Consider the following 27,430-nt stretch of genomic DNA (forward strand, 5'->3'; position numbering starts at 1 on the left):
CATCAAGATGTGAACTGATTGACAGGTCCCTCCACCCCTTCACTCTTAATAGTCTCAAGTTGGCACCAGACTATTTAACTACCACAGCACCCTAACAAACTAAAACAAATGTATTATAGAGTACATTTGTCTACAACTGTGTATTGATCATAGAAATCAGTTTAAACATGTATTTGGAATAAACCTACAGATAATATGAGCTGGAACCCCAGTGGCAATGCTTCTTCCCTTGTAGAATTTAGGGAATAAATTTGATCATAATATGTGTGCTTTTTCCCTGCTGTGTAGGAACTAGCCCTTCCTGCCCTGTAAAAACTGATAGTTAAAATTTCAGGCATTTTGCAAGCTGGTTAGACATAATATAAAAACCTTAATTAAAATTAAACTTTCTGAAAATAAAGGTGATAAACACTCAACATTTCTCTTCCCAATTATGTTCCTTATTTTATCGATGCTCTATGTTGTTATCAATGCAGATTCAATTTAAAGCTATATCAGACCTACAGTCATTAACCATTAATGAATAGGATAGAAAATTGAGATCAATCTTCCAGTACTTGAGAACTGTTAATAAAAGTAGTTGCGCACACTATGTGAATGAATCTTTAACACATATCTTTGTCCTTTTACTTACATCCTTATTAAAGTAGACAAAAATATCAGCTACCTTGTAAATTGAAACTATTGATTATTTGTAACCATAGATTAGCCATAATTACAAGTTTAGCAACATTATCTTTTTGAAAGAATCTATAAACTACATGGAATTTACAATAGAGTATTCTTTAATTCTTTGTTATTTGTAAATTGTATGTTGTGCAGTGTAACATAATATGAATGGGCAAAATTTTTCAGAGCTAGTTATTAAGCATATACCAGTATACCACTGGTTCTCATGATTTTATAGACTGATGAAGATTCTTCCCAAGTCTTAATCTTTAATGTTTTAATACTTCTTTACTGAAAAATTAGTCTTTCTTCCCCTTTATATTTCTTCTCTCTTTTTTAATAAAACATTTTATTGGGGCTCATACAACTCTTATCACAATCCATACATACATCAATTGAGTAAAGCACCCTTATACATTCGTTGCCCTCATCATTCTCAAAATTTGCCTTCCACTTGGGTTCCTGGAATCAGCTCATTTTCCTTTTTTCCCCCCTCCCACTCCCTCCCCGCTCCCCCTTCCTTCGTGAACCCTTAATAATTTATAAATTATTTTATCTTATCTTACACTACCTGGTGTCTCCCTTCACCCACTTTCCTGTTGCCCATCCCCCAGAGAGGTGGTTATATGTAGATCCCCGAGATCGGTTCTCCCTTTCTATACCCTCTTCCCTCCCGGTATCGCCACTCTCACCATTGGTCCTGAGGGATTTATCTGTCCTAGATTCCCTGTGTTTCCAGATCCCAACTGAACCGCTCTGCATCCTCTGGTCTAACCAGGTCTGCAAGGTAGAATTGGGATCATGATACGGGGGGTGGAGGGGGGGAGGAGGAGGGAGGAAGCATTTAATAAGTAGAGGAAGGTTTTGAGTTTCATTGTTGCTACACTGAACCCTGAGTGACTCATCTCCCCACTACCTCTCTGCAAGGGATGTCCAGTTGTCTACAGATGGGCATTGGGTCCCCATCATGCACTCCCCTCATTCACGATGATATGCTTCTCCCCCCCCCCCCCCGCCTTTGTTGCTTGAAACCTGGTCCCCTCGGCCCTTCATGATCACACATGTTGGTGTGCTGCTTCCATGTGAGCTTTGTTGCTTCTCGACTAGATGGCTGCTTATTTACTTTCAAGCCTTTAAGTCCCCATATGCTATATCTCTCAATAGCCGGGCACCATCAGCCTTCTTTTTTTTTTTTTTAAACAATTTATTGGGGCTGATACAATTCTTTTCACAGTTCATACATATACATACATCAATTGTATAAAGCACATCTGTACAGTCTTTGCCCTAATCATTTTTTTCTCTTCTTTTACATTTTATTAGGGACTCCAACAACTCTTACCACAATCCATACATATACATACATCAATTGTATAAAGCACATCCATACATTCCCTGCCCCAATCATTCTCAAGGCATTTGCTCTCCACTTAAGCCCCTTGCATCAGGTCCTCTTTTTCCCCCCCCCCTCCCTCCCCTTTCCCCCTCCCTCATATGCCCTTGGTAATTTATACCTCGTTATTTTGTCATATCTTGCCCTATTCGGGGTCTCCCTTCCCCCCTTCTCTGCTGTCCCTCTCCCAGGGAAGAGGTCACATGTGGCTCCTTGTAATCAGTTCCCCCTTTCCAACCCACTCACCCTCCAATCTCCCAGCATCGTCCCTCATGCCCTTGGTCCTGAAGGTATCATCCACCCTGGATTCCCTGTACCTCCAACCCTCATATGTACCAGTGTACAGCCTCTGTCCTATCCAGCCCTGCAAGGTAGAATTCGGATCATGGTAGTTGGGGGGAGGAAGCATCCAGGATCTGGGGGAAAGCTGTGTTCTTCATCGATACTACCTCACACCCTAATTAACCCATCTCTTCTCCTAAGCCCCTCTATGAGGGGATCTCCATTGGCCGACACTTGGGCCTTGGGTCTCCACTCTGCACTTCCCCCTTCATTTAATATAATATATATATACACATACATATATACACAAATATACACATACATACACACACTTATATCTTTTTTTTTTTTTTTTTGCATGATGCCTTATATCTGGTCCCTTGGGCACCTCGTGATCGCACTGGCCGGTGTGCTTCTTCCATTTGGCTTATTTGTTTCTGAGCGAGATGGCCGCTTGTTCACCTTCAAGCCTTTAAGACCCCAGACACTATCTCTTTTGATAGCCGGGCACCATCAGCTTTCTTCACCACATTTGCTTGTGCACCCATTTGTCTTCAGCGATCCTATCATGGAGGTGTGCAGTCAATGATATGATTTTTTGTTCTTTGATGCCTGGTAACTGATCCCTTTGGGACCACTCGATCACACAGGCTGGTGTGTTCTTCCATGTGGACTTTGTTGCTTCTAAGCTAGATGGCCGCTTGTTTATCTTCAAGCCTTTAAGACCCCAGTCACTATCTCTTGATAGCCGGGCACCATCAGCTTTCTTCACCACATTTACTTGTTCACCCACTTTGGCTCCAGCCGTTGTGTCGGGAGAGTGAGCATCATAGAGTTCCAATTTAATAAAAGAAGGTATTCATGCATAGAGGGAGTGTTTGAGTAGAGGCCCAAGGTCCTTCCGCCACCTTAATACTTGACCTATAAATATCGACACAAAGATCTATTTCCCCAACCTCCTATATATATTTGCATGTACATGTCTTTGTCTAGACCTCCATGAATGCCCTTTGACTCCTAGCTCTTTCCTCCATCTCCCTTGACCTTCCTCCTGCCCTACTACCATGCTTCATCGCCACCTGGGCTAGAGTATACCTCTTCTCTAAGCAACCTTACCCTTGATCATTTCCCATCAGGCCTGCCACTCCCCCTTCTCTACCCTTTGGGGTACCATCAGCCTTCTTTACCACACTTACTTATGCACAGATTCATCTTCAGCGTTTATGTGAGGAAGGTGATCACACAATGATGGTTTTTGTTCTTTAGTGTCTGCTACTTGATCCCTTCAACACCTCGTGTTCACTTAGGCTTGTGTGCTTCTTTGTGGGCTTTGTTGTGTACGAGCTAGATGGCCATTTGTTTGCCTTCAAGCCTTTAAGACCCCAGATGCTATATCTTCTCTCTTTTTAAAAAAAATCATTTTATTGGGGGCTCTTACAAGTCTTATTATTTTCATACCTTACTTTGTCTGCTGTTTCCCTTCACCTATGTTTCTGTTCGTGCCCCTAGGTGGTGATCGTTGGGGTTATATATTGATTATTGTGATCCTTTTCCTCTTTCTTCCTCTTCTCCTCCCACCTTCCCCCATCCTCATGGTATCCCTACTCCCCTTATTGATGCTGACGGGTTTATCTGCCCTGGATTCTATGTGTTGAGAGCTCTTATCTGTACCAGTGTACATACTCCAGTCTAGCTGGATTTGGTAAAGTAGAACTGGTCATGATACTGGGGTAGGGAGGGGAAGCATTAATGAGCTAGAGGAATGTTGTGTGTTTTATCAGTGCTATACAGCACCCTGACTGGCTTGTGACTCTTCTGTGAGGGAATGTCAATTGTCTACAGATGGGCTTTGGGTATCTACTCCAACACCCCTTATTCACATAGATATGATTGTTTTGAGTCTTCAGATGCCTGATCCCTAATCCCATTGACCCTTTATGATCACACAGGGTGGTGTGCTTCTTCCATTGTGTGCTTTGTTGCTTCCCTGTTAGATGCCACTTGTTAGTCTTCAAGCCTTTAAGATCCCATACACTGTATCTTCTAATTGCTGGGCACCATCAGCTTTCTTCACCACATTTGCTTATGCAACCATTTTGTTGAAGAATTAGTCTCTTGCAGTTACATTTTTCTTTCATATTTTGTGCAGCCGTTGTCATTTTGAGTCTTTTTTCCCCCACCTTATTTTTCTTTTTTTGTGGGGGATGCCTTTTATTAAAATTATGTGATAGTAGGCAGGGTGGATAACATTTTTAATTTGTTGAAGATTACATCTAAAATTAGTGCTCTGTAGTAGGAGGTAAGGAAAATAGTGGAATATAGTTGCATTGTATTTGATAATTAATTTGTTCACTAAAACAATATAATAACATTTTCTAGGGACTCAACTAATGAAACTACTGCCCATTCAGATGCAGGCAGCGAACTTGAAGAAACAGAGGTCAAAGGAAAAAGAAAAAGGGGTCGTCCTGGCCGGCCTCCAGTATGTATTATGCTTGTCTTCTTTGTTTCTGTAATGGTTTTACTAAGTAAATGGGCTTAGTATGATCTGTTTATTAATTCTAGTACTGTTAATAATTTTTATTGGCATCAGATTTTTGCAAGCTCCATTTTTAAAAAAAACTTAGCAATGACTAGAAAAAGGAAATTATATCTTTATTTTTTTCAACTTCTCTTTGAGATAAATAGTAGTGCCCATGAAGGCATAAAGAAAGTGATTAGCATGGAATGAGGCAGTTAATTATGACTGCCCTTCAGAGGCAAGTCTCATTTCTCATGAATTTCTAGGTGTGCCTTTGGTATTCTTAATTTGTTTTTTGGGATCACTCTGGGATAGAATCTGAATGACACATGAATGTGAAATTTAGAAGCACTCTGGGCAGCCTATCCTGAGAGAACTCTCTTTAGAAACAATTATTTAATTAAAGGATGCATATACTCTCAGATAGTAGTATAGATATAATAAGTACTAGTCTATATTCAACATTAACTTTTATGATGTGATTTGCTATTTGCAAGGCATTCCCCCCCCCCCCCATTTTAAAAGTTATTATGGAACTTGTCATGATTTTAGAGCCATAATATATAGTGAACCTTCATTTACTTATTAAACAGCTTTAATAATTAACAAACTGATGAGTTTGTTTCATGTGTCCTTCATCTCATCCCTCCTCTTCCTAATGTTATTTTTAAGGTCATCATCATCATAATTTTATTTGCTGTATATATTTCAGTATATAGCCCTGAAAGAAAGGGTTGTTTGAAATGGTTAAGTTTAACACAAAATTATTATTGGACCTTATGACATAACCATATTAAAACCACCATAAAACTAATGTTAAGTATTACAATAATTTCACAAATGTTAGAATGTTTTACAATAGAGATTATGAGATATCTATTCTTGTAAGAATTTAAAGTCTTAAAAACCTATAGGAATAGTCCTATTTATAGTTTGTCCTCCAAGGCCTCCATGAGTTAAATGGAATTGATGGCAGTGAGCTTTTTTGCAAATCAGGACCTCTAAGTTTGTTGATATTATTTCATTGATGATTTTTATAATTTTAGTTTTTACATTTTGGCATCTTCAGGTCATTTTTATTTATAGTATGAAATATGGGTCCTGTTTAATTTTTCTGCAAATGAGTATTTTGTTTTGTCAGCACTGTTTTCAGCCTGAGGTTAAAATTCATCTATCCATGGATACATGACTCTTATATTCTTAATTCTATTCAGTTTGTGTATATGTCTGTCATACCAACACCAGATCGCTTTGAATACTGTAGCTGTGAAGTAGATTTTTAGTTTGGAAAGTGTGAAAATTGTTGATTTGTTTTCTTTAGTAGTGGCTTGCTTATCCTAATTCTCTTTCTTTTCCATATAAAATTGGTGGTTCGTTTTTTCATCTCTTTAAAGAATGATGTTTAAATCAGGATCTGGATTGTATTTTGTCTGTAGATCATTTTAAGTTGTATTGATATTTTTACAACGTTAAGTCATCTTAACCACGGATGTTATATGGGTTTTTTTGTTTTCATTTTTGCAGGTCTTTTGATTTCTTGTAATAGTGTTCTATAATTCTCTTTTATAAGTCTTTTGTTTCTGTTGTTATATTTATTCCCAAGTATTTTTCTGTTTGGGTGGCTATTATAAATGGTATTGTTTACCTAATTTCCTTTTCAGGTTTTCTGTAATACAAAGGAATCTGACTGATTTTTTTGAATGTTGATTTTGTGCCTTGTCACTTTGCTGAATCTTTTAATTAGTTCTGAGTGTTTTCTTGATGAGTCTTTACTGTTGTTTCCTTTGTTAAGTTCATAACCAAATCAAAACCAGTCTTGCTGCCATTGAATTTGTTCCAACTGATAGTGACCTGATAAATACAAAGTAGAACTTCCCCTCTAGGTTTCTGAACTGTTAATCCTTTTTTTAAAATTGAAACTGTTAATCTGTACTAAAACAGATAGCCTCATCTTTCTCCCGTGGAGTGGCTGATGGGTATTTGAACTGCTTACTTTGTGTTTAGCAACCCAATGCATAACTCACTTGGCCACCAGGACTCAAGCTAGCATGAGGTCATAGTGTCTACAAATAGAGATAATATCTCCTCCTCTTCTTCTTTATCGGCACATAATCCACATATCGTACAATTCAGTAGTTAATCGTATCAAGGAGAGTTGTGCAGCCATTACCACAATCAATTTTAGAACTTTTTCTTCTTTCTTGTACTCATTGTTTTAGCTCCTCATTTCCAGAAACCTCCCCTAGGTTACTCTGTAGAAACATTAGTCCAGCTATTATCTCTATGGATTTATCTATCCTGAATTTAATATGCAGAAATATATGAAATACTCCCACCCCCACCCAGAAACAAAAAGACAAACCAAAACCAACAAAAAAAACCCTAACAATAGCTAAGTAAAACAAAGAAAAGCCACAACAGAAAAATGAAAATAGAAAATAATAAAAACTAGAACAAATTTAAAATGGGTCAACAGGGATATCAAATGATACAGTGTTAATGATTTTGCTTCTTTTTAGACCATTTGGATGTCTTTTATTTCTCTTTCCTTATACCTCTGGCTAAGACTTAAAGCACAGATTTAAATAGGAGTATTGATAGGCATCTTTGGTTCCTATTTGCAAGGAGAATGTTCTCATTCTGTCTTTTGAAGCTAATATTAGCCATTTGTTTATATACTGTTCATAAACTGATTGGAGAATTAAATAAAAAGAAATGAAAATTTTCATGATTTTTAAAAATGTTTTCATATAGACCTATAATTGCCTTGAGGGATTTCCCTTCTATTTCTATTTTGTTGAATATTTTTATCAGGCTTGGTTGTTCACTTTATCAAATGCCATTTCTACTATCATGTCGTTCATTTTTTTGGTTTCATTTATAAAACTTCTAATTTCTAAGTGGTGAAAAATTTCATTAGTATTTTATTAATGTTATTTTTGTTTCTTGGATGAATTGTGTACATATAATTTCTTATACCACTTATTATTTTTAAAACAAAATCTTTATTACAAATTTTAAATATTAAGGGTACATGAATTCGGATCTCCTTTGAAAATGTATTTATCAGTTGGAAATGTATTTCTTTTTCTTTCTCAAGCCTGCTTTGTTCTTGTTTCATTAATTTTTCACTTATCATTTTTCTCAGACTTGTTTTAAGTATAATTTATTTAATATTGGAGAAGAATACCACAACTTTACTAGGCACCTAAAATTTTGATGCTTCACCATTACATTTTCTTTGTCCTCTACTTCCTCCGTATCTCTCATGTAGGTAATGAGATACCAGATCTCATCTTTTTTTGCTTCATCGTCTTCTTTCTCTTCCTTCTTTTGTACTCGCCAAGTTCCTGTCTTTAGACCTCCGTTTATTAAGGATCTTAGCTGTTTCTTCCGCTTGTTAGTTCTTTCATAGTACTTCCAGAATCTCTTTGAAAACTTTTTCAGAAAGCATGCCCAAACCCCAAAACCCACTTATCATGAACTAGATTCTAGTGGTGACCCTATAGGACAAGGTAGAACTGCCCTCGTGAGTTTCTGAGATTTTTTAGGAGAGTACAAAGTCGCATTTTCTTCCCCAAAGAGAGAATGGTGATTTGTAAACTACCAACCTTGTGGTTAGCAGCCCAACATATAACCACTGCGCCGCCAGGACTCCTTCAAAAAACATGCAGTTCTTCTAAATTACCTTACAACAGAGCACTTTTTTTCTCCTTATAACCCTTCATTTAATTAAATAGACCTTTTTGGCCTATCTTTTCTAATTTTGTACTTTTACTTATATTTCATTTTTCTTGAATCTTTACTTCCTTACATTTAGCTTTACTGATTTTTCTCACCTTAAAGACCAAAACTCCAAATCCATTGCTGTTTACTCTATTCTTACTAATAAGTTTAATTTGTAGTTCAAATCTTTTTGTAGTTCTTATCTTCTGTCAGACTTTATCTGGCTTCAGTTGTGTAAAAATTCTTGCCTTTTTAGAAGACTTTTAACATTTATCTTAAACTATAATTTCACAATAATGTATTACAGTGTACTCTCTAACATTCACAGTTGTGTTTATTTTAATTTACAAGGGGACATTAAAATGTTAGTAGATACTGAAATATGGGTATTATAGAAAAGTGTGGTAAAGAACTTGGATTCTGCTTGGCTATGAGAAACAATAGTGTCTATGGTCCTAAAGACTTATCTTCATACAAGCAGCCATTTATTTATGGCATCAATTAAGTCAACATGGAAGAAGCACATCAGCCTGTGTGATACAATGATTGCAAATAATATAATCCATTTTTGAAAGTGGGAATGGTAACAGAACTTAAAGTGTGAACACCCAGTTTGAAGCAGCTGTGCATGACAGTGGAAGCTCAAATCTATTTGCAGGGTCCACAGACTAAGTCTCTGGTGAATCCCCTGTGATCATAGTCCAGGGATGTGAATAGCCTTTTATCAGACAGAGGGTATTGTAGAGACAATTGTAGTAAATATAGTTAGATTGAAATGTAACATCTTATTGAATCTTCCTTTTGACTAATTTAAAAGTTGTATCAGTTCAAAAGGGAAAAATGAAGGGGAAATACAGGTGGATTAATAAGCCTTTAGTGAGTCCTCTCTGAACATAGAGCAGGGTTGTGAATTGCCTTGCTCTCATGTGTGCTGTCATGCAGAGTTCATTTGGAAAGTGAGTTATGGCAGGTATAGTTAGGTTAAAATCTCACACCTAATCGTTTCATCTACCTCTGACCCGCGTTAGAGTTGTTTTGGTTTTTAATATTTTCTGCTTTCTTTTCAAATGAGGTTTTCCTCTTTTTATTTTATTATTGTTAGCATTTTTTGTTTCTGTATGCTTTTCAGTGTATGAAATTCAAAGTGGATGTAGACAATAACTGGCATTGGGTGTCTGGCAGTGGGCGTTAAATGGGGAGATGGGGAGCTTAGAACAGGGAGTTAACAAAAAGAAGAAAGTGTTCTGAAATTGACTGTGCTAATGATAGTACAACTCTTCTTGATTTGCTTGAACTATTCAATTATATGTGAATTATGTCCCAATAAGATTTTTTTAGTGGAAACTGCCTTTTTAATTTTTCTGTAAAATTTTTGAAGTTCACTTTGTATGTAAAAGCTTTACATTAAGCTATCTTAAAACACATTTATGTATATTATTTCTGATAGAGTAAAGGTTTATTTATGGACTCTGGTGCCTCATTATTTGAAATGTTAGGCATATAATCATAAGGTCATTAACTGGAACCCACTAGACACTCTGGTAGAAAGAGAAGAGCTTGAATACTCGATGTTGTAGCGTTGTTCTGTTGTAGAGGGGTCCTACATGAGTCAGAATTGACATGACAGCAGTGGGTTGTAATAATTATTTTACTTAAACCCCATGGATAATATCATGTAAATAATGTCTTTTAAGATTTCATAGTTTCTAGGAAAGCTGAAGACAAGGTAGGCTACACTTCTGATTAGTAAAGCATTCTGTGTCTATCTTGTCTAGAACTTTCGTGATGCAATCATTTTAGTTAATGTTCATACATAGAGCTAACTTTTATTAAAAGTACTTTATTTTAACATTTAACGCAATAAAATGGATTATAGGTGTAATTCATTCTTTTATTTCTTTATAAAAAGTATGAAAATCATAATCTTTACGTAGTTTAAGTGATAATTCTTTGAGTAGAATATAGTTTATCAGAACTATTTTAAGTGAATTTATACATATATTGTAGTAAAATTCTTGTTCTAAACTTTCAGTTAGAAAGTTTTCACATTTTCACATTTCATATCATTTGCACAAAGGTACCATATATACTCGATTATAGACTGACCCGAATATCAGCTGAGGCACCTAATTTTACCACAAAAACGGCATTTAAAATGTGCTGAAAAACTTGGCTTATTCACAAGTATATACAGTAAATTGAAATTTCTTACTTCCTGGGGATATGCATTTATATGAAATACAGTACCAAAAAATTCAGGAAAGCCTTGTTTCAGAGAATGTGGCCTTCCTATGGTTATTCCTCCAGTGTCTTTATTGCCCTTGAATCCATGAATTAACTTCATCAATAGACTCTTGACATTAACTTCTTTATTATTAACCCTATGGAACATAGATACACCACATACATTTACAAAAGGGCATATGAGGGAGCAGTATTCAGTACTCCGCTTTTTAAGTTCTTTAAGATGTTTGACAAATCTGTCCAGTGCTAGGTATATGGATTAACTTTCTCACTTTGGTTGAAAAAGAAAATCTATATCTTAATGGTTTATATTTTGTAGCTCTAATCACTCAGAGTATCAGTGATTTGAGCAGTTAAAACATGTTTCTATTCATTTACTAAATTTCCTAGCATTGACTTTATAATTTCTTATCTATACATATTCTGTTTTATCTTCATGGGATCGTATATTTTTAAATTCTTTCACTTAAGGATTTTTAAGATGTCAGGCTGGACGTTCATGTTTTGTTATTTTTTCTGTTTGTATTTTATTTTCCAAGAACAAGTTTATGATAAGGAAAGATTTAAGTTGTTTGTAGTCTTCCCTTTTTGAACTGTATATTGAAGGTTGCTATCTAGATGCTGTCAAGTTGAGTTCTGACTCAATAGAGAGCCTATGCACAACACAACAAACACTGGCAGGCCCTATAAAATCCTCATACTTGTGTGACCCCATTGCTGCAGCCTCTGTATAAATCCATTTCCTTGATGGTCTTCCTCTTTTGCTGACCATCCATATCAGAATAGAATTGTCCCTTTGGGTTTCTGAAGCTGTAAATTAAAATGTAGTTAATGGTTTCATTGATATGTTTAATTCACATATCATATTCTTCCGTAGTTTAAACCTACTTTAAAAATTTGTGCAGTCATCACTACATTCAATTTTAGAACATTTTTGGTACTCATTATTACCTCCTACTTCCCTCCAGCCCCCCTTGCTATAACTGCAAGAAATTATTAACCTAGTTACTGTATCTATAGATTTACCTAACCTTGATTTCATATAAAGTAAAATACAACAAAAACAAAATCCAGTAACAATTTTTAAAAATCCAGAAAAACCTCAGCTGAAAATGAAAAAATAAGAAAAGTAGGAAAACTGGAACAAATTTAAAATAGGTCAAAAGGGAGAACAAATGATAACAGTGCTAAATTTTTCTGTTGTTAAATTGTAACCTAATTATATCTGCTTTAGTCTACTTTCCAAAGCTGCCTGTCTGATAGTAGGGCTATTCACATCCCCAGTTAGTGGTCAGAGGGAATTTACCAGAGACTTAATCCACGCGGGGACCTGTGAATGGATTTTGAGCATTCACTGTCATCCATGGAGGCTATAATTCTTTACATGAGCAGAAATCTCATCTTTCTCCCATAGGGTTGCTATGAGTCAGAATCGACTTGATGGCAATAAGTTTTTAAAATTTCTCCCAGTTCTGCAGGTAGAGAGAGGTAGCAGCTAAACTCATAACTCTGTATGCCACCAGATTGAAGAAGTAAGATTGCTGTGGTGTGGTGAAATTATTTGGTATAGCACTTTCATCCATTTTTTGTAACTCTCACCAAATAATTGGGTGGGACCACGCAAATATGGTATGTGAACACTTGTTTAGTCGGTGTTGCCATTTCAGTGAGTTTATAAGTAAGCCATCTGGGAAGCACCGTAGAGCAACATCCATGGCTCAAGAAAGAAAGTTGCCAAGGGTGCCAGAGACTGCTGACGTACTAGAAATTGTAGCCCAAAGATCAGAGGAGCTGTACTGAGACCATCAAGCAGAGCAGTGTGCTCTTGGTCCAAGAAACAGGCAGGAGGCAAGGAAGAGGAGATAGACATGCCTGTCAGCTTGGCTAAGAAGAGATAATGCAGACAAAAGAACTCTTCTTAACATTTTGTAACCAAGTAGCTTTTCAAATGAACTCCATGATCATGCTTATTATCTTTATGTTCTGTGTGGCCATTGAAACACATTGTTGAACCCAGCAGAGAGTTTTCACTGTTGGAGAAGAAGACCACAAATCTGATAATAGATATTGAAGTAGAATTGGAGATACCAGAATGAGTTCAAGGTTTTCAAGATATATAAATAGGAAAACAGAGGTAAAGGTAGGTGTGTATGTGTGTGTGTGAGAGGCACACATACACATTAAGAGCCTAGAAATTGATACCTGTGTATGCAAACATACCTAGCACCTCTATCTTGATTTCCATGTAATATTTACCTCCCAGAGTAATCAGTACTCTTCAGAGAAATGGGCGGTCTTAGAACTGGGCCGGAAAAATACCTTTTTGTAATTGTAAGTAAGGATGTACTCAAAGAAAAGATGGAAAATTTAAACGAGAGATAGAAACAGCTTGAAAATAACTTCTGCTGGACGCATCTGGGAAAATCAAAATAAATAATGAAAACAATGTACTCTATATGCCACTAAATAGTCTGAGTTTATATTGTTTTATAGACTGAATGTTATATATACTGAATCTAAAAATTTTGACGGAATTAGAAAATCACTAGTAACTATCATACTTAAACATTTATTCATTGATCATCAGTGATTTCACAGGTGTGATGAGGTGCTATATACATTGTCTTAAAAGAGCTATGTGACTACTGAAGCATTATCTTATCTCAAGTTTTGAGCCTACCCTTTTTTGTTATTGGAATGTATACTGCATGAGGGCTGAGAATATAATTTTGTTTTAATAGTGTTCTCCAGTGTTTAGAATACTGTCCCTCTATTGTGAAATTATTAAAAGATTCAAAATGTATTGAGATTGCAAGGCATTTCATGCATGGTTTATATATAATCTTCATAATTATTATTTGAGGAAATGTATACTATTCCATATAGCAGATAAGAAAACCAAGGAATTGAAGGATTAAGGTACTTTTCTAGGCTTACTAGGAAGATGCCGGAACTCTATTCAGACTTGGAAATTTGATTAAAGTCTGTGTTCTAAACAATTTTTCTGAACTGTCTTTGAATAAATATTTGGTGATTAAATATATGGAGAAATGACCTATGAACTACTGACCTGAGTACATTGAATGCAGTATTTAAGTTGACTGGAGCTGAATCATTTCTCAAGGGCTACTGATTTTTGCAGAAAGTATACACATAGGTTAGTTCTTTTTAGTAGTAGAAGGTAGGAAAATCTCATGCAGTACTCCTTTTGGCTTCTGAGGACAGGCTTCTTTTGTCCCTATCATGATAGGCCTCTTCGCTCTAGCCTAAGCCCCTGTTCCAACCTGGCCTCCTCCCTCCTTAGTCAAGTGTAATCCATTGTTTTTGAGCTCTGCCTGTAAGTGCTCTGACGCACCCCATGCCACCCTTAGCCCAAATATACTCAGGTTCTTTTGCGAGATAGGTCAACATGCCTGTTTTAGCTACTTCGCCTACCTTACTATGAAACCCACTTGCCATCTTCGCCACTCTACTGGTTGTGCTGGTGCTTTCCCCCCTTCTTTTTTGGGCCTTTGTAGCTACTGGTTCTCATCATTATCATGCCATTTCCAGTGTTAAAATTCTCTAGTAGATCTGGGAGATTGTCAGTACAGGGACTGTAGATCCCAAGGGTGTATTCCGCTTCTGGCTTTTGTTTCTTGATAGTAGGGTGATCCCCTCTGCTCTGTGATTGCATCTCTTTTTAAACTTAGTGAAATGGCAAAATGACCAGTGCCCTGTTAAAGGGGAATTATTTGTATGGTCCCATCCTCACAAAGGTTCTATATACCTTATTTATATTTTAGCATGCTGTCTAATACCCATGGTGGGCTACAAGTACCTTATTTGCATAGTATGACCCAAATCATTATAAAGAGCCCTGATGGCACTGTGGATTGCATGTTGGGCCGTTAACCACATGATCAGTATTTGAAACCACCAGTCGTGCTGTGAAAAGTTTAAGTCTCAAAAACCCACAGGGCAGTCCTGCCTTGCCCTATTGGGTTGTAATGAGTTGGAAATGACTCATTGGCAATGAATTTGGTTTAATGCATGTTTTCTAAACTATGCATGGAACTGCAAAGCTCTTAGAATAGCCAAAATTATATTGATAAAGGGTGGTGGTGGTAACCCTCCAAAAACTGATGCTCATTTGTTTGTTTGTTTTTTATATGAGAGGGATAGTGCATTTGGAGTACATTCTACCAGGTCAGATTGTTAATTAGACTTTCTATTTAGAGGTTCTGAAAAGATTACATAACAGTGTGTGACCCAAATAAAAAGGCCTCATGTGTGGCAGATGAGGGACTGGTTTTGCCACCGCGACAATGCATCTGCTCACACAGCCATCTCAGTGTGCCAGTTTTTGGCAAAAAACAACATGCTTCTTTTGCCCCAAGCACCTTACTCACCTGATCTCACTCCGTGTGACTGCTTTTTGTTTCTGCAAATAGAGAGAGACATGAAAGGACAGCAATTTGATGATGTAGAAGAAGTAAGGAAGAAAAAAAACCAAGGGAGGTGCTGTCAGCCATCCAAACAGATGAGTTTGTAAATGTTTCCAAGAATGGAACCACAGATTTGGCAAATGTGTTAAGTATAATTGAAAGTACTTTGAAGGTGATAAGGTTGTTTAGAAAAGAAAAAAATTTAAACATAGCATTGAATTTTTTTTCTGTTTTTTTCTGGGTGCAAAGTATTTCATTTTGATGAAATTCTAATTTGCTGATTATTTCTGATAGGTAGAGCTGTAAGTCATTTTTATTTAAAAACCAGTGCCTTAGATATTGTATTCAAATAAATCTGGAGCTTATTTCATGTTATTAGTTGATAAATCTTAATTATTAAGACTCCAACTTAATCTAATTTGTCCTTTATATTTAGTAAAAAATGTCAAATGAAAAAATTATTAATGGTGAAAGAAAATAAGGTCTAGTATTTCATGTCTGTTGGGGGCAGTTGGGAGTTTCCTTTCATTGAGTTTTCCTGTCTAAATAACCAGAGTTGTTAGCAACATTGAAGTCATCATTAGTACATTCATCAGTACAATACCTATGGCTGAATTCAAGAACTCATATCTCCGATGGAGTTCCTAGCTGTGCAAGCAGTTACTGCACTCAGTTGGTAACTGGCAGGTCAAAAGTACAGCCTCACCTAGCGAGGCCTCAAAAGAAAACCCTCAGGTCTGTATTTGAAAAATTGGTCATTCAATACCCTTTGGAGTCCAGTTCTTCTGTGATACAAATAGAGTACCCACTAAGGTCACTAAGAAGTTCCCCTGTCTTCTGTTACATTTAGATCTGGATTCATTCTGTGTTAATTTTGTATTTTTTATGAGCTAACAGTTGATTATTTGTTTGAAATATTTGATAATAAATTACAGACATGATCCCATTACCCCTAAATAATTCAACATGTATTTTAGAGAGTAAGGACATTCTCTTATAAAAGCTTTTTGTAGTTAGAAAAATAAATAGTACCATTATCTCATCCATAGTCCATTCAAGGTTTATCAGTTGTTTCAATATTGCCTTTTATATATTTTTTTAGTCAACGATTAAGTGAAAAATTATTCAGTGTATTTCTTTAATTTTTCTTTTAAGTTTCTCATAAATCTGCAACATCTCCTTACCCAATGTAATATGTTACTGGATCTTTTGACTGCTGCTTCCATTGGCATTGAGTGTGGATTTCACTAAAATGAAATCCCTGACAATTTCAATGTTTTCTCCACTTATGATTCATATTCATCCAGTAATGTTAGCAAAGTTTTATATATATTTTGCTTATTAAGTTCTTCTCAGATACCATATATACTTGAGTATAAGTCGACCCAAATATCAGCCGAGGCACCTAATTTTACCACAAAAACAGCATTTAAAAATATGGTGAAAAACTCGTCTTATACTTGTGTATAACATCAAAAAGACAAGAAACTTAAAAAATCAAAGGGCAGTGTTTTCTCAAGGACAAAATGCAAAAAAGTAAGGAAAGAAAGGAATGAATAAATAAACAGGATAAAGTTGGATAAGTGATGTTGCATTTAGGAAATTACAATAGATGTTCTGAAACAAAATGTGCATGGCTTGTTAAATGTAAAACTGATGATCCACTTTGTGGACCATTACCGAAATCACAATAAAAAAAGTTTTTTTTAAAAAAAAAGGACAAGCAATCTGGTCATGAAATGGGCAGAGGTTAGGAAGAGACATTTGAAAAGAGTGTCGTGGCTCATTTAGATCAGTGGTTCTGAATCTCTGGGTTGCAATCTCTTTGGGGGTCGAACAACTCTTTCACAGTGGTAGCCCGATTTATAACAGTATCAAAATTACAGTAATGAAATTGCAACAAAAATAATTTTGTGGTTGGGGGGGATTCACCACAACATGAAGAACTGTATTAAAGGGTCGCGGCATCAGGAAGCTTGAAAACCACCTATTCAGATAGATAGATATAAACCTAAGACTGTTCAATTTCACATCTTGATGTAGAAAGGTGCCTCAAAAGTTTGTGAAAAAAATTTTTTAATCATCTTTTAATCCACTCTTCACAACAGCTAAAATGTGGAATCCGCCTAAATGCTCATCAATAGTTATATGGATATTTAAAATGTGCATACATAGAGCGAAGGGGATCCTACTTAACCAGTAGAAGAATGGAGTCCTAATACACGCTGCAATAGCGATAGAACACAAAGACATCATGCTGAGTGAACTAGTCACAAAAGACAAATACTGCCTCACTTCACTCTTATGAAACAGAAAAGAAAAAAGGCAAGTGCATAGAGAACATTGTAATTTTCAGTAGGCTGTACACCTATAAAAAGGTAATTGGGAAAAATTGTATAGCATATATTTATATCATTGTTGAGGCTGCTTATGCACAATCAAAAATTCCTGGTTTCTGGTTTGGAAGTTTAGGGTCATGGTTTCATAAACATCCCCAGTTAATTGCCTTGGTAATATCATTAGTGCTTCTGTGATCTTGAAAGTCTTAGAAATACCTGGGGTTTTAAAAACTTGCTAGTGGCTATTCAAGGCACAACAATTTGCGTCTATAACAGGAATAAGGAGGGTCTGGAAAAGGAGGAGAATATGTAATATGTGGCTAATTGCTTTCTTTGCCATGAGACCAGAAGAACTTGATTATTTTGCCTAAGGTGATCGAAAGGGGGAATTCTCATGGATTTTCTGTAGCTAAGGTGGATGACCCATGCAACTATTGCCCAGAGATAACCTTAAACAGTCTCTTAAAATCAAATTGTTGTATAGCTTGAGTAGTAAAATGTGTCTTCTTTGTGCATTACACTCTTTTGACAACTATGCATTTAGGTTGACAGGAACTCGAGATTAGATAATACAGTAAACAAGTGGGAGATGAGTAAAAAAGGCGAGAATGGTCACTGGACTTGAAAAATATGATCAGTGCCACTGTATTTTAAGGGTAGAAACTATTGAATTGGTTGGTGTTTTGCTCTTCATATTTTGAACAACCGCATAATTCTACCCTGTCAGATGTGGAGTCACAATGAGTGTTCATCAACCCCCTATTAGTACTGGTCTACTTTATTACCCTCTGAAATAACTGTCATCATTCTTGATTTTTAAAATGTCCTCCCCCCAAATCACACCAACCTCAAAACAAAATCCTGTGATTTAAGTAGAATAGACAGTTGTAGAGCATTATTCTTAGGATTGCAAAATTGTTCTCCTCAAGTAGAACCCAGTGATTATTTGTATCCTGTTGTATCTTCACATTGCTACATTCTTTATTGTTAAGGGAAGTCTTTCTGGCTATAACTTGTTGTTTTTGTGTTTCTTCCTCTTTATTTTGTATTATTACTTGGTGGATCTATAGTAGGAAAATATAGACAAGCTCAAGGTTGATCAAATGGAATTTTAAGTTCTTAACACTCCTAACTAATACTAAAAGCCTCCTCTTCAGTTGTGAAAATTCTAGCTTACCTCCCCTTTATTCATGAACTTTACTTCATGTTACATATATGCTACATATATATAACAAAGCATATGTATTTGGTTTTATATGTTTCAGTGTCTCTGGAAGTGGATATTGATTGTTTTTAGAAAAGGAAGTTGGTGACTTAAGGACAGGACAGGGGTAGGAAGATAAGTTTTCATTGTCTTTTATTACCTTTTGAATTTTGAGCAACTTGATAAAAACAAGCTGACTGTCTAGGACAACCTACCTGTTAAACTGAAGAATGAATGAAAAGTGAAGTTTTGTTAAGAAGGGCTAGGATCTAGACGTCAACTAAACCATGTTGAATAGATACTTAAAAAAAATCAGTTGGGAAGATTTACATTTCAGACCATTAGTTCTGCATTTAAATTTTAAACCACTCATCAATCCCCGCTCACGCATTTTTTAAGAATCATTTTATTGGGTTCTCAGACAACTCTTATCACAATCCATATATACATCAATTGTATAAAGAACATTTGTACATTCGTTGCCCTCATCATTCTCATTTGCTCTCCACATAAGCCCCAGTCATCAGCTCCTTATTTTCCCCCCTCCCACCCCGCTTTCCCCTTCCTCATGAACCCTTGATAATTTATAAATTATTATTTTGTCATATCTTACACTGTCCTATGTCTCCCTTCTCCCACTTTTCTGTGGTGAAAAGAGAGGAGGTAATATGTAGATCTTTGTAATTGGTTCCCCCTTTCTACCCCACCCTGCCAGTAGGTATCACCACTCTCACCACTGGTGAGAAGGGATCATCCATCTTGGATTCCCTGCATTTCTAGTTCCTGTCGGTACCAGTGTACATCCTCTGGTCTAGTCAGATTTGTAAGGTAGAATTGGGATCATAATAGTTAGGGGTGGGATGGGAGTAGCATTTAGGAACCTAGAGGAAACTTGTATGTTTCACTGTTGCTACTCTGCACCCTGACTGGCTCATCTCCTCCCGGTGACCCTTCACTAAGGGGATGACCAGTTGCCTGCAGTTGGGCGTTGGGTCCCCACTCTGCACTCACCCTCTCTCAGCCATATTTTAATTGATTGATATGCTGCTACGATTGTAGCATGTAAGGAGAGCTCTGGTATGGTAGATTATGGAGTAGGTAGTAACTGAAAGCCTTACTTGCCAAGCCAAAGAGCTTGGACTTTTAACCTGATTAATAATGACAGTGTAATTGAGGTCAGTTATGAAACAAGGAAGTTATGGAAACAAGTTTGTGTTATGTTAAAAGGGTTATTATGGCTATATTGAATACAGTAGCTATCCAACAGAAATTACAGTGTGAGTTGAATAATTTAAATTTTAAAAATTTTCAGTAAGAATTAAGAAATAGGTAGGATTAATATATTATTTAACTCAAAGTGTCCAAAATATTTTATATGCCCTTTTTATTGTATATCCTCACAGTCTTGTGGCTTCACATCTGAGAGTATATAACTAGTTACATTATAGATACTCAATTTTATTACTTAATGTTACTGGCTGCCATATTACAACTATAGAGAATCTTTTTGGGTCTAGTCAAGAGATCGAATCCTTCTCAGTAATCTGAGTGGAGAAAATTTAATGAAAAATATTAGATGACCACTAACACTTTGCCATATAAAAATCACTAATTAAAACATCAAAGAATTTAACTACACATACTATGTAACTACACATTAATGAAATGATCCTTATTAGAATGGTTGAGGTGGGGGTGGGGGGTGGTAGTGGTGGGTGAGCTGACAGTTCCAGCATGCAAAGCAACAAGAATTCTTTGTTGACGGGGATGCAAAATGGTATTGGCACGATGGAAGACTGTGGCATTTTCTTATAAAAGGAATACATAGTCTTATGTTCAGCAGTGTGACCCTAGAATTATATATAACTAATTTGAAAACTTAGGTTGACAGAAAAACCTATATACAAATGTTTGTAGAAAACAAAAGTTCACTGCCAGTGAGTCAATTCCAACTCAATAGTGACCCATAGGACCCTATAGAACAGGGTAGAACTGCCCCTGGGTTTCCTGAGACTGTAACTCTTACGTAGAGCAGTTGTTTATTTTTGAACTCTTCACCTTGCAGTTACCAGCCCAGTGCTTAACCTACTGTGTCATCAGGCCACCTTAATGTTTCCATAAGCCTTATTGATAATCTTTAAAAGCTAGTGACCAAGATATCTTTATTAGATGAATAATTAAGTAAAGAGTTCTACGTTTCATATAATGGAGTATTATTCAGTAATAGAAATGAGCAGTTCAACACACAGATATGACTGAATCATAAATGTATTTTATCCTGTGGAAAAAAAGACAAAATTATAGAAACTATAATTGATTCCCAAGGAATCGGGAAGAATGCAAGAGGTGTGTAGATGAAGTATAAGATTTTTTTAAGGCTTTCAGATTGTTGTTTGTGGTACTATATTTATTACAGTTATGTGGCACTATGCATTTATCAAAATTGTTACAACTGCACTCACCGCAAAGACCTTTTGTGTCCTCCCCTACAAGCTTAGGGATCCCCAAGGTAGAAGTATAATGCATTACAAATTGGAGAAAGGGGTGCCAACATAAATAACTCTAGAAATAATTCTGTAAGGCTAAGGGGGTGAGAACCACACCTAAAAAACCCCAACAAAAATCAGTACATGAGTGCTTTAATCTAGTTTTCCTTGTGGATATGGTTTAACAGTTTGATATTGCTCTGCATATATGCTGGAATTGAACAGCAACAACCGAAAAATAGCAGCTGATGACAGCCAGATAGCTGTCATATCCAAGAGCAATTTAAGGAGCAACGACAACTAATTGTAACAGCAGAGTTAAGAAATAGAAAGATGTTTGTAGGCAAAAGGGAGGAAATCTGAATAGTATGTAGATTTGAGTTTAATTTTAGTAATATCTATTTAATAATTTCAACAGCTGTGACACCAGTGTGAGATGTTAATAGTGTAGGTAGGTGACATAATGGATATGGACTCTTTGTATGACCTTTGTGGTTTATTGTAATTTCAGAACAGTTAAAAAATGTGTTTAAGAATAAAAAGAAGCTGAATGGTAAACTCATCTGTAAATGCATATTTTAAAAATTGCTTATAAATTTGTTAATCCCCTCCAAAAGTAAAAAAATACTATAAAATGAACAGATACTGGAACCAGAAACAAAGCTCCTCCCTACTGTGGTATCATAACAGAGCTGTTTGCAGGGCTCTGCCTCCCAGTCACAAAGGACAAATACGGGGGAATTTGAAGGTTTGGAGCAATATATTAATAACAGGAAGGAATTTTGTGGTCTGTTAATGTTTCACAAACTGTCAGTTACATTTATCAATATGATGTCATTGGTGTGACTGGTGAAGCAACAATTACGAAATGAATTTCTGTCTAAATTAAATTTTATAGTAGTTAATACTATGTCTTCCCAATTTATTTTTTAAATTGCTCTAAGCTCTGAATGTGAGGCACAGATAGATAAGTAGCTACTGTTTTTTTTCTTCTAATCCTGAATGGAGGAAGGCTATGGAGACTAAAGAACTTAAGCTGCATAGAAGGACCCTTGATGATGCAGTGCCTAAGGGAGAGCTCTGAGAGAAAATTGTGGCTATCTGTTCCTGTAAAAATGTAAACCTTGGAAAGCTGTTGGGGAAATGCTACTGTCTTTCATTACTGAAAACACATTGTAAAGCCTCTTTTTTGAGGGGAGTAGTGTGAGGAATTACTTCTGTATTTAATAATACCCGAAGGAGCGCTGGTGGCATCTGGGTTTAGGCGTTGGGCTGCTTACCTCAATGTCAGAAGTTCAAATCGACAAGCCCTTTACTAAAGAAAGAGGAAGCCGGATGCTTCCTGAAAAACTTGTCTCATAAACCTCTATGTAGGGTCACTTTGAGTTTGCATTGAGTCAGTTGAAATAGGTTTTATTGTATTTGGATACTAGTATTTAAATGTTTTTCATGAGAGGATACAGATTAATTTTGAATATAGCAAAGTAAGCTTGTATTTAATTACATTTTTTTAAAACAACCTTTATTTCAGTCTACAAATAAGAAGCCACGGAAATCTCCAGGTGAGAAGAGCAGAATTGAAGCTGGAATTAGAGGAACAGGCCGTGGAAGAGCTAATGGGCACCCTCAACAAAATGGTGAAGGAGAGCCTGTTACATTATTCGAAGTGGTGAAACTGGGGAAAAGTGCAATGCAGGTAAGTTTTTACCGTTTTATTTTGTGTAAAAGGCAATATAATCCAGTAGAACCCATTAGTCTATCTATTGGAATTTTATATGTGGTCATTGAGTATATAATCAGCGCGTTTATTTGCTCTTATAATGTATTTCAGGAAAACGTTTTCTTTTAAGTTAAATAAACTTTACAGTAAATTGTGTTATATAAAATGAGTTGTACAAAATAGGAGCTACCCAGATGGCTTTTTAAAATTTGCTTTAGTAGTATATATGTTTATTTGATTTTATATAAGTAACATTATATAGACTATTTGAAGTAATGTAATATTAGTGAATTAGGAAAAACCTTAATTGCTTCATAGTTCCTTTAATGGATCTTTACATTATTTTCACCATTTTGAAATTAATTTATTCATGTTTATATCTCCACATATTTGTTCAATATATAGTAGTAGAGAGAATTATTTTGCTTAAAGGTATTTTTAAGCTGTTGTTATAAATACTTTATTACTCTTAAAAAAAACTGTACCAGTATATCTTTCTCTTAAAAAACCTCATCCTTCACTGAGTTTGGAGCTATTACAATGACTCCCACTCCTGACACCAATTTGTGTTATCTTACTTAGTATTCTCTACTTGATCTCCAGGTACTAATATCTATTGCAATGGCTATACAGAAGTCACATACAAAATTCACGATGAAAGAATTTATTAAGGGAGTTAACAAAATTGTAAGGCCACTGAGAATCTGCCCAGGGTTTGGTTGTTTATCAGGATATATCACTAAGTTCTTTCAGTATTGCTAATAAATTTCCAAAGAGACATATTGTTTGGCTGTTAACTTCTACCCTGTAAGCCTATACCCATTCAGTTAACATATCATAGGTCAGCAAGCCGAGCTGCCAGAGGCACCCCATTCCACAAGCCAGCTCCAAGCTCAGAAACACTCAGCTTTACTAGCTCTAGGGGTTAGGCAGCCCATGACTCAGTTCCAACTCTGGCTCACTGTCCTGCTGTTGCTCCTATGGTGCTATACCTGTTTTCGGAATCCAGGATGTTCACTGTGAAGGGATGGATGTCAGGTTCAGAGAACACCCGACTCATGGCTCTTGCTGGTAATGAGATCCCCCACTGTTTGTCATAGGACTGGATGGCATTTGAGGAAATCCTATTCACAGTTATTGACAGGTGGATCATATTAGTATCTTCCCCCACCCTCTTTGCAGACCCAGCCAGGACAAATTTCGTTGGTGGGAATTAGATATTTTGTCCAGAACAGCACACTAAGTAATTTGCTACCCCTGCAGGGGAATTGCTCTGCTTTTGTAAACATTTACAGCCTATAAAAAACTATATAGCAATTACATTCAGTAGTATGGGATCACTATGAGTAGAAATTGAGTAGATGGCAATGGATTTAATATTTACAAGAGCATATTTCTAGGCTTTCTGCAATAAGTTTAACCATTAATATTGATAATTTCATCATTCTCTTTCACATTGATAAAAGTATTGTGAACAGCTGTAAAATATTGCTTTTATATGTAATTGCTTCCCACATGTAGGAAACATGATCATGAAATAGAAGTAGAATTTTTTGTTTAAAATTTTAAAACTGTTCTTCAATATTGCAAGTATAGTGTTTTGTTTTAACTTTATTCAGATAGAACTGTATATTTTATGTGTGAAGGGTGCATTGAAAATGACAGTATTTTCACTATCACATCCTCGTTTTAAACATAAAATAAAAGATAAAGTGTTAGAGAGTACAAATATATCACTAAGCATTTAAAAACAATAAGTTACATATGTATTATAAAACAAAATCATCTGAGTGACAAACAACATACAGAAGTAGGTCCTTGTTGGCACGGATTTGATTCTTCTAAAACGATTCAGGAAAAATACGAGAGTAACAGAGTAAAGCTTATTACATGAAACTAACTAGAGGTTAACATGATTATTTTCATAAAGGAGGTTGATGAAAGCAACTGGTAACTATTGCCGTTTTAATACTTATGTTTGAGTTGATCTATCTCAAGTTATCTTGGGGCCCAGTGCATGCTTATTCTTGCAGTGTATTTATTAATTAAATTCTATAATACTTAAAAGGGTGCTACTTTGTATAATAATAGACTAGAACCTCATTTAAAGGCTATCAAAGATAGAGATCCAGTCTGTACTAATGTAGCAAGTTGTTAGGTGCCATCAAGTGGGCTCTGACTCTTTAGAGATCCTATGCAAAATAGACTGATTCATGGCCCTGTGCCATCCTCACAATTGTTTTGTATGTCTGAGCCCACTGTTATAGCCACTGTCTCAGTCCATTTCATTGATAGCTGTCCTTTTTTTGATTCCCCCGGTCAGTTTTATGTATTTTCAGTAGTAGTCTCCAGCATCGTAATTCAAATGTATCCATTCTTCATTCTTCTTTATTCAGTGGCCCATTACACATGCATATGAGGAGATTAAAAATAATATGGCTTGCATCAGGAACACATTAGTTCTCAATGTATCACCCCTGCTATCTGAGAGCACTGCCTATTGGGAATATAAATATGCATAACTGCTAGGAACAAAATTTTAATAATATCAAGTAAATGGAATATTTATGATCTAATTTTCATTAATTTGGTAAATATTGAGTGAATATTACCTTGTTTTTAGTGAATATAATCACAGAATTAAATGAATTCAATTACTTGATGTATTTAACCTCTAGAGCAGCGGTTCTCAATCTGTGGGTCACAAGCCCTTTGCTTGTCAAATGACCCTTTCTCAGGTGTTGCCCAATTCATAACAGTAGCAAGATTACAGATATGAAGTAGCAATGAAAATAATTTTATGGTTGGGATCACCACAACATGAGGAACTGTATTACAGGGTCACAGCATTAGGAAGGTTGAGAACCACTGCTCTAGAGTAATGCTTGGACATGCTTATAACAAGCCTGTAAAGTGTGTTTGATTTTTTAATTTTTTTAAATGTATATTTGTTGGTGCTTTGCTTGCAATTTAAAAAAAGAGAAGAAACACTTAAAAATAGGTATAAACAAGATACTAGAGCAATAGCATAGTATACACTTAAGTAGTAAAATATGTGAAGTAGAGCTGAGCCATGGTAGTGTATTGGTTATAAATTGGACTGCTAACCAGAGTCAGCTATTCAAGATCATTATGCGCTGCATGGGAGAAAGATTAAGCTTTCAATTCCTGTAAAGAGTTACAGTCTAAGAAACCCACAGGGGCTGTTATAGTCTGTACTATAGGGTCCCTGTGTGTTGGCATCAACTTTATGGTAGTGAGTGCATGAGAGCTGTAGTTCCATATGGACAAATTTAAGAAATGGAGAGACCAGAGAAACTAATCCCACGAGACTCGTGTATAAGAAAGCGATTTGAGACAACACCCATCCCAGTCCAGATCATGTTCATAAGTCCAATATTAGCCCATGTGTCCAATACCAATGTATAAATTCCTCATCAGACAGACACAACACATGCAAATGCAGGAAGATGACAGGCCAGTGGGTGGAAAGTCTTCTGGATTCAGTGGCAGTAGAAGGACAGGGGAAGGTGGGGCAAAGGAAGGGGCTGTCAACTAACGCAGGGAGAAGGAAACAACCAGTGATCTAAAATCAAGGTGATAAGAGCATAGGATGCCTAGTGGGGTTTGATCAAGGGCTATAGAGCTGAGAGGAACTACTGAAACCAGAATGAAGGCTGAGCCTGATAGTGGAACAAGAAGAAAGTAAAATGAAATAGAGGAAAGAAGTAGGAGGCAAAAGACATTTATAAAGGTCTAAGTACAGGCTTGTATGTGTAATATTTATAATGATAGGGAAATAGATCTATGTACATATATTTATATGTTAAGTATTAAAGTAGCAGACAGATATTGGGCCACTACTCAAGTTCTCTCTCAACACAAGAACACTTTGTTCTCATAACCCAGCATTCTGTGATGCACAGCTTCCCGACACAATCACTGAAGACAAAATGGGTGCATAAACAAATATGGTGAAGAAAGCTGATAGTTTTCGGCTATCAAAAGATACAGCATCTGGGGTTTAAAGGCTTGAAGATAAACAAAGCAGCTGAGAAGCAACAAAGCCCACATGGAAGAAGCACATCAGCCTGTGTGATCATGAGGTGTTGAAGGGATCAGTTATTAGGCATCAAAAAAACAAAACAAAAAATCATACCATTGTGAAATAGGGGAAATGCGGAGTAGAGACCCAAAGCCCATCTGTAAGCAACTGGACATCCCTTTATAGAAGGGTTGTGGGGAGGAGACGATGAATGGCAACGATAAAACATACAACTTACCTCTAGTTCTTTAATGCTTCCTCCTCTCCACTATCATGATTCCAATTCTTCCTTACAAATCCAGCTAGACCGGAGGATGTACACTGGTACTGATAAGAACTGGAAACAGGGAATCTAGGATAGAAAATCCCCTCAG

At 36.2% G+C, this 27,430-nt stretch overlaps 1 protein-coding gene across 3 annotated transcripts in view; it reads left to right on the forward strand.

The window, feature by feature from the left end:
• The window catches only part of STAG1 (STAG1 cohesin complex component), a 390,900-nt gene that overhangs the window by 123,343 nt on the left and 240,127 nt on the right, over nt 1-27,430 (forward strand). For 2 of the 3 annotated variants that reach the window (XM_075546878.1, XM_075546877.1), the window contains 2 exons: nt 4,724-4,826; nt 22,823-22,987. In XM_075546878.1, coding sequence (XP_075402993.1) covers nt 4,724-4,826; nt 22,823-22,987 — 268 coding nt within the window. The remainder of the gene's footprint in view (nt 1-4,723; nt 4,827-22,822; nt 22,988-27,430) is intronic. The other variant, XM_075546879.1, reaches the window with a different exon arrangement.

The sequence above is a fragment of the Tenrec ecaudatus genome, chromosome 4, assembly GCF_050624435.1.
Source record: "Tenrec ecaudatus isolate mTenEca1 chromosome 4, mTenEca1.hap1, whole genome shotgun sequence".
Classification (NCBI taxonomy): Eukaryota; Metazoa; Chordata; class Mammalia; order Afrosoricida; family Tenrecidae; genus Tenrec; species Tenrec ecaudatus.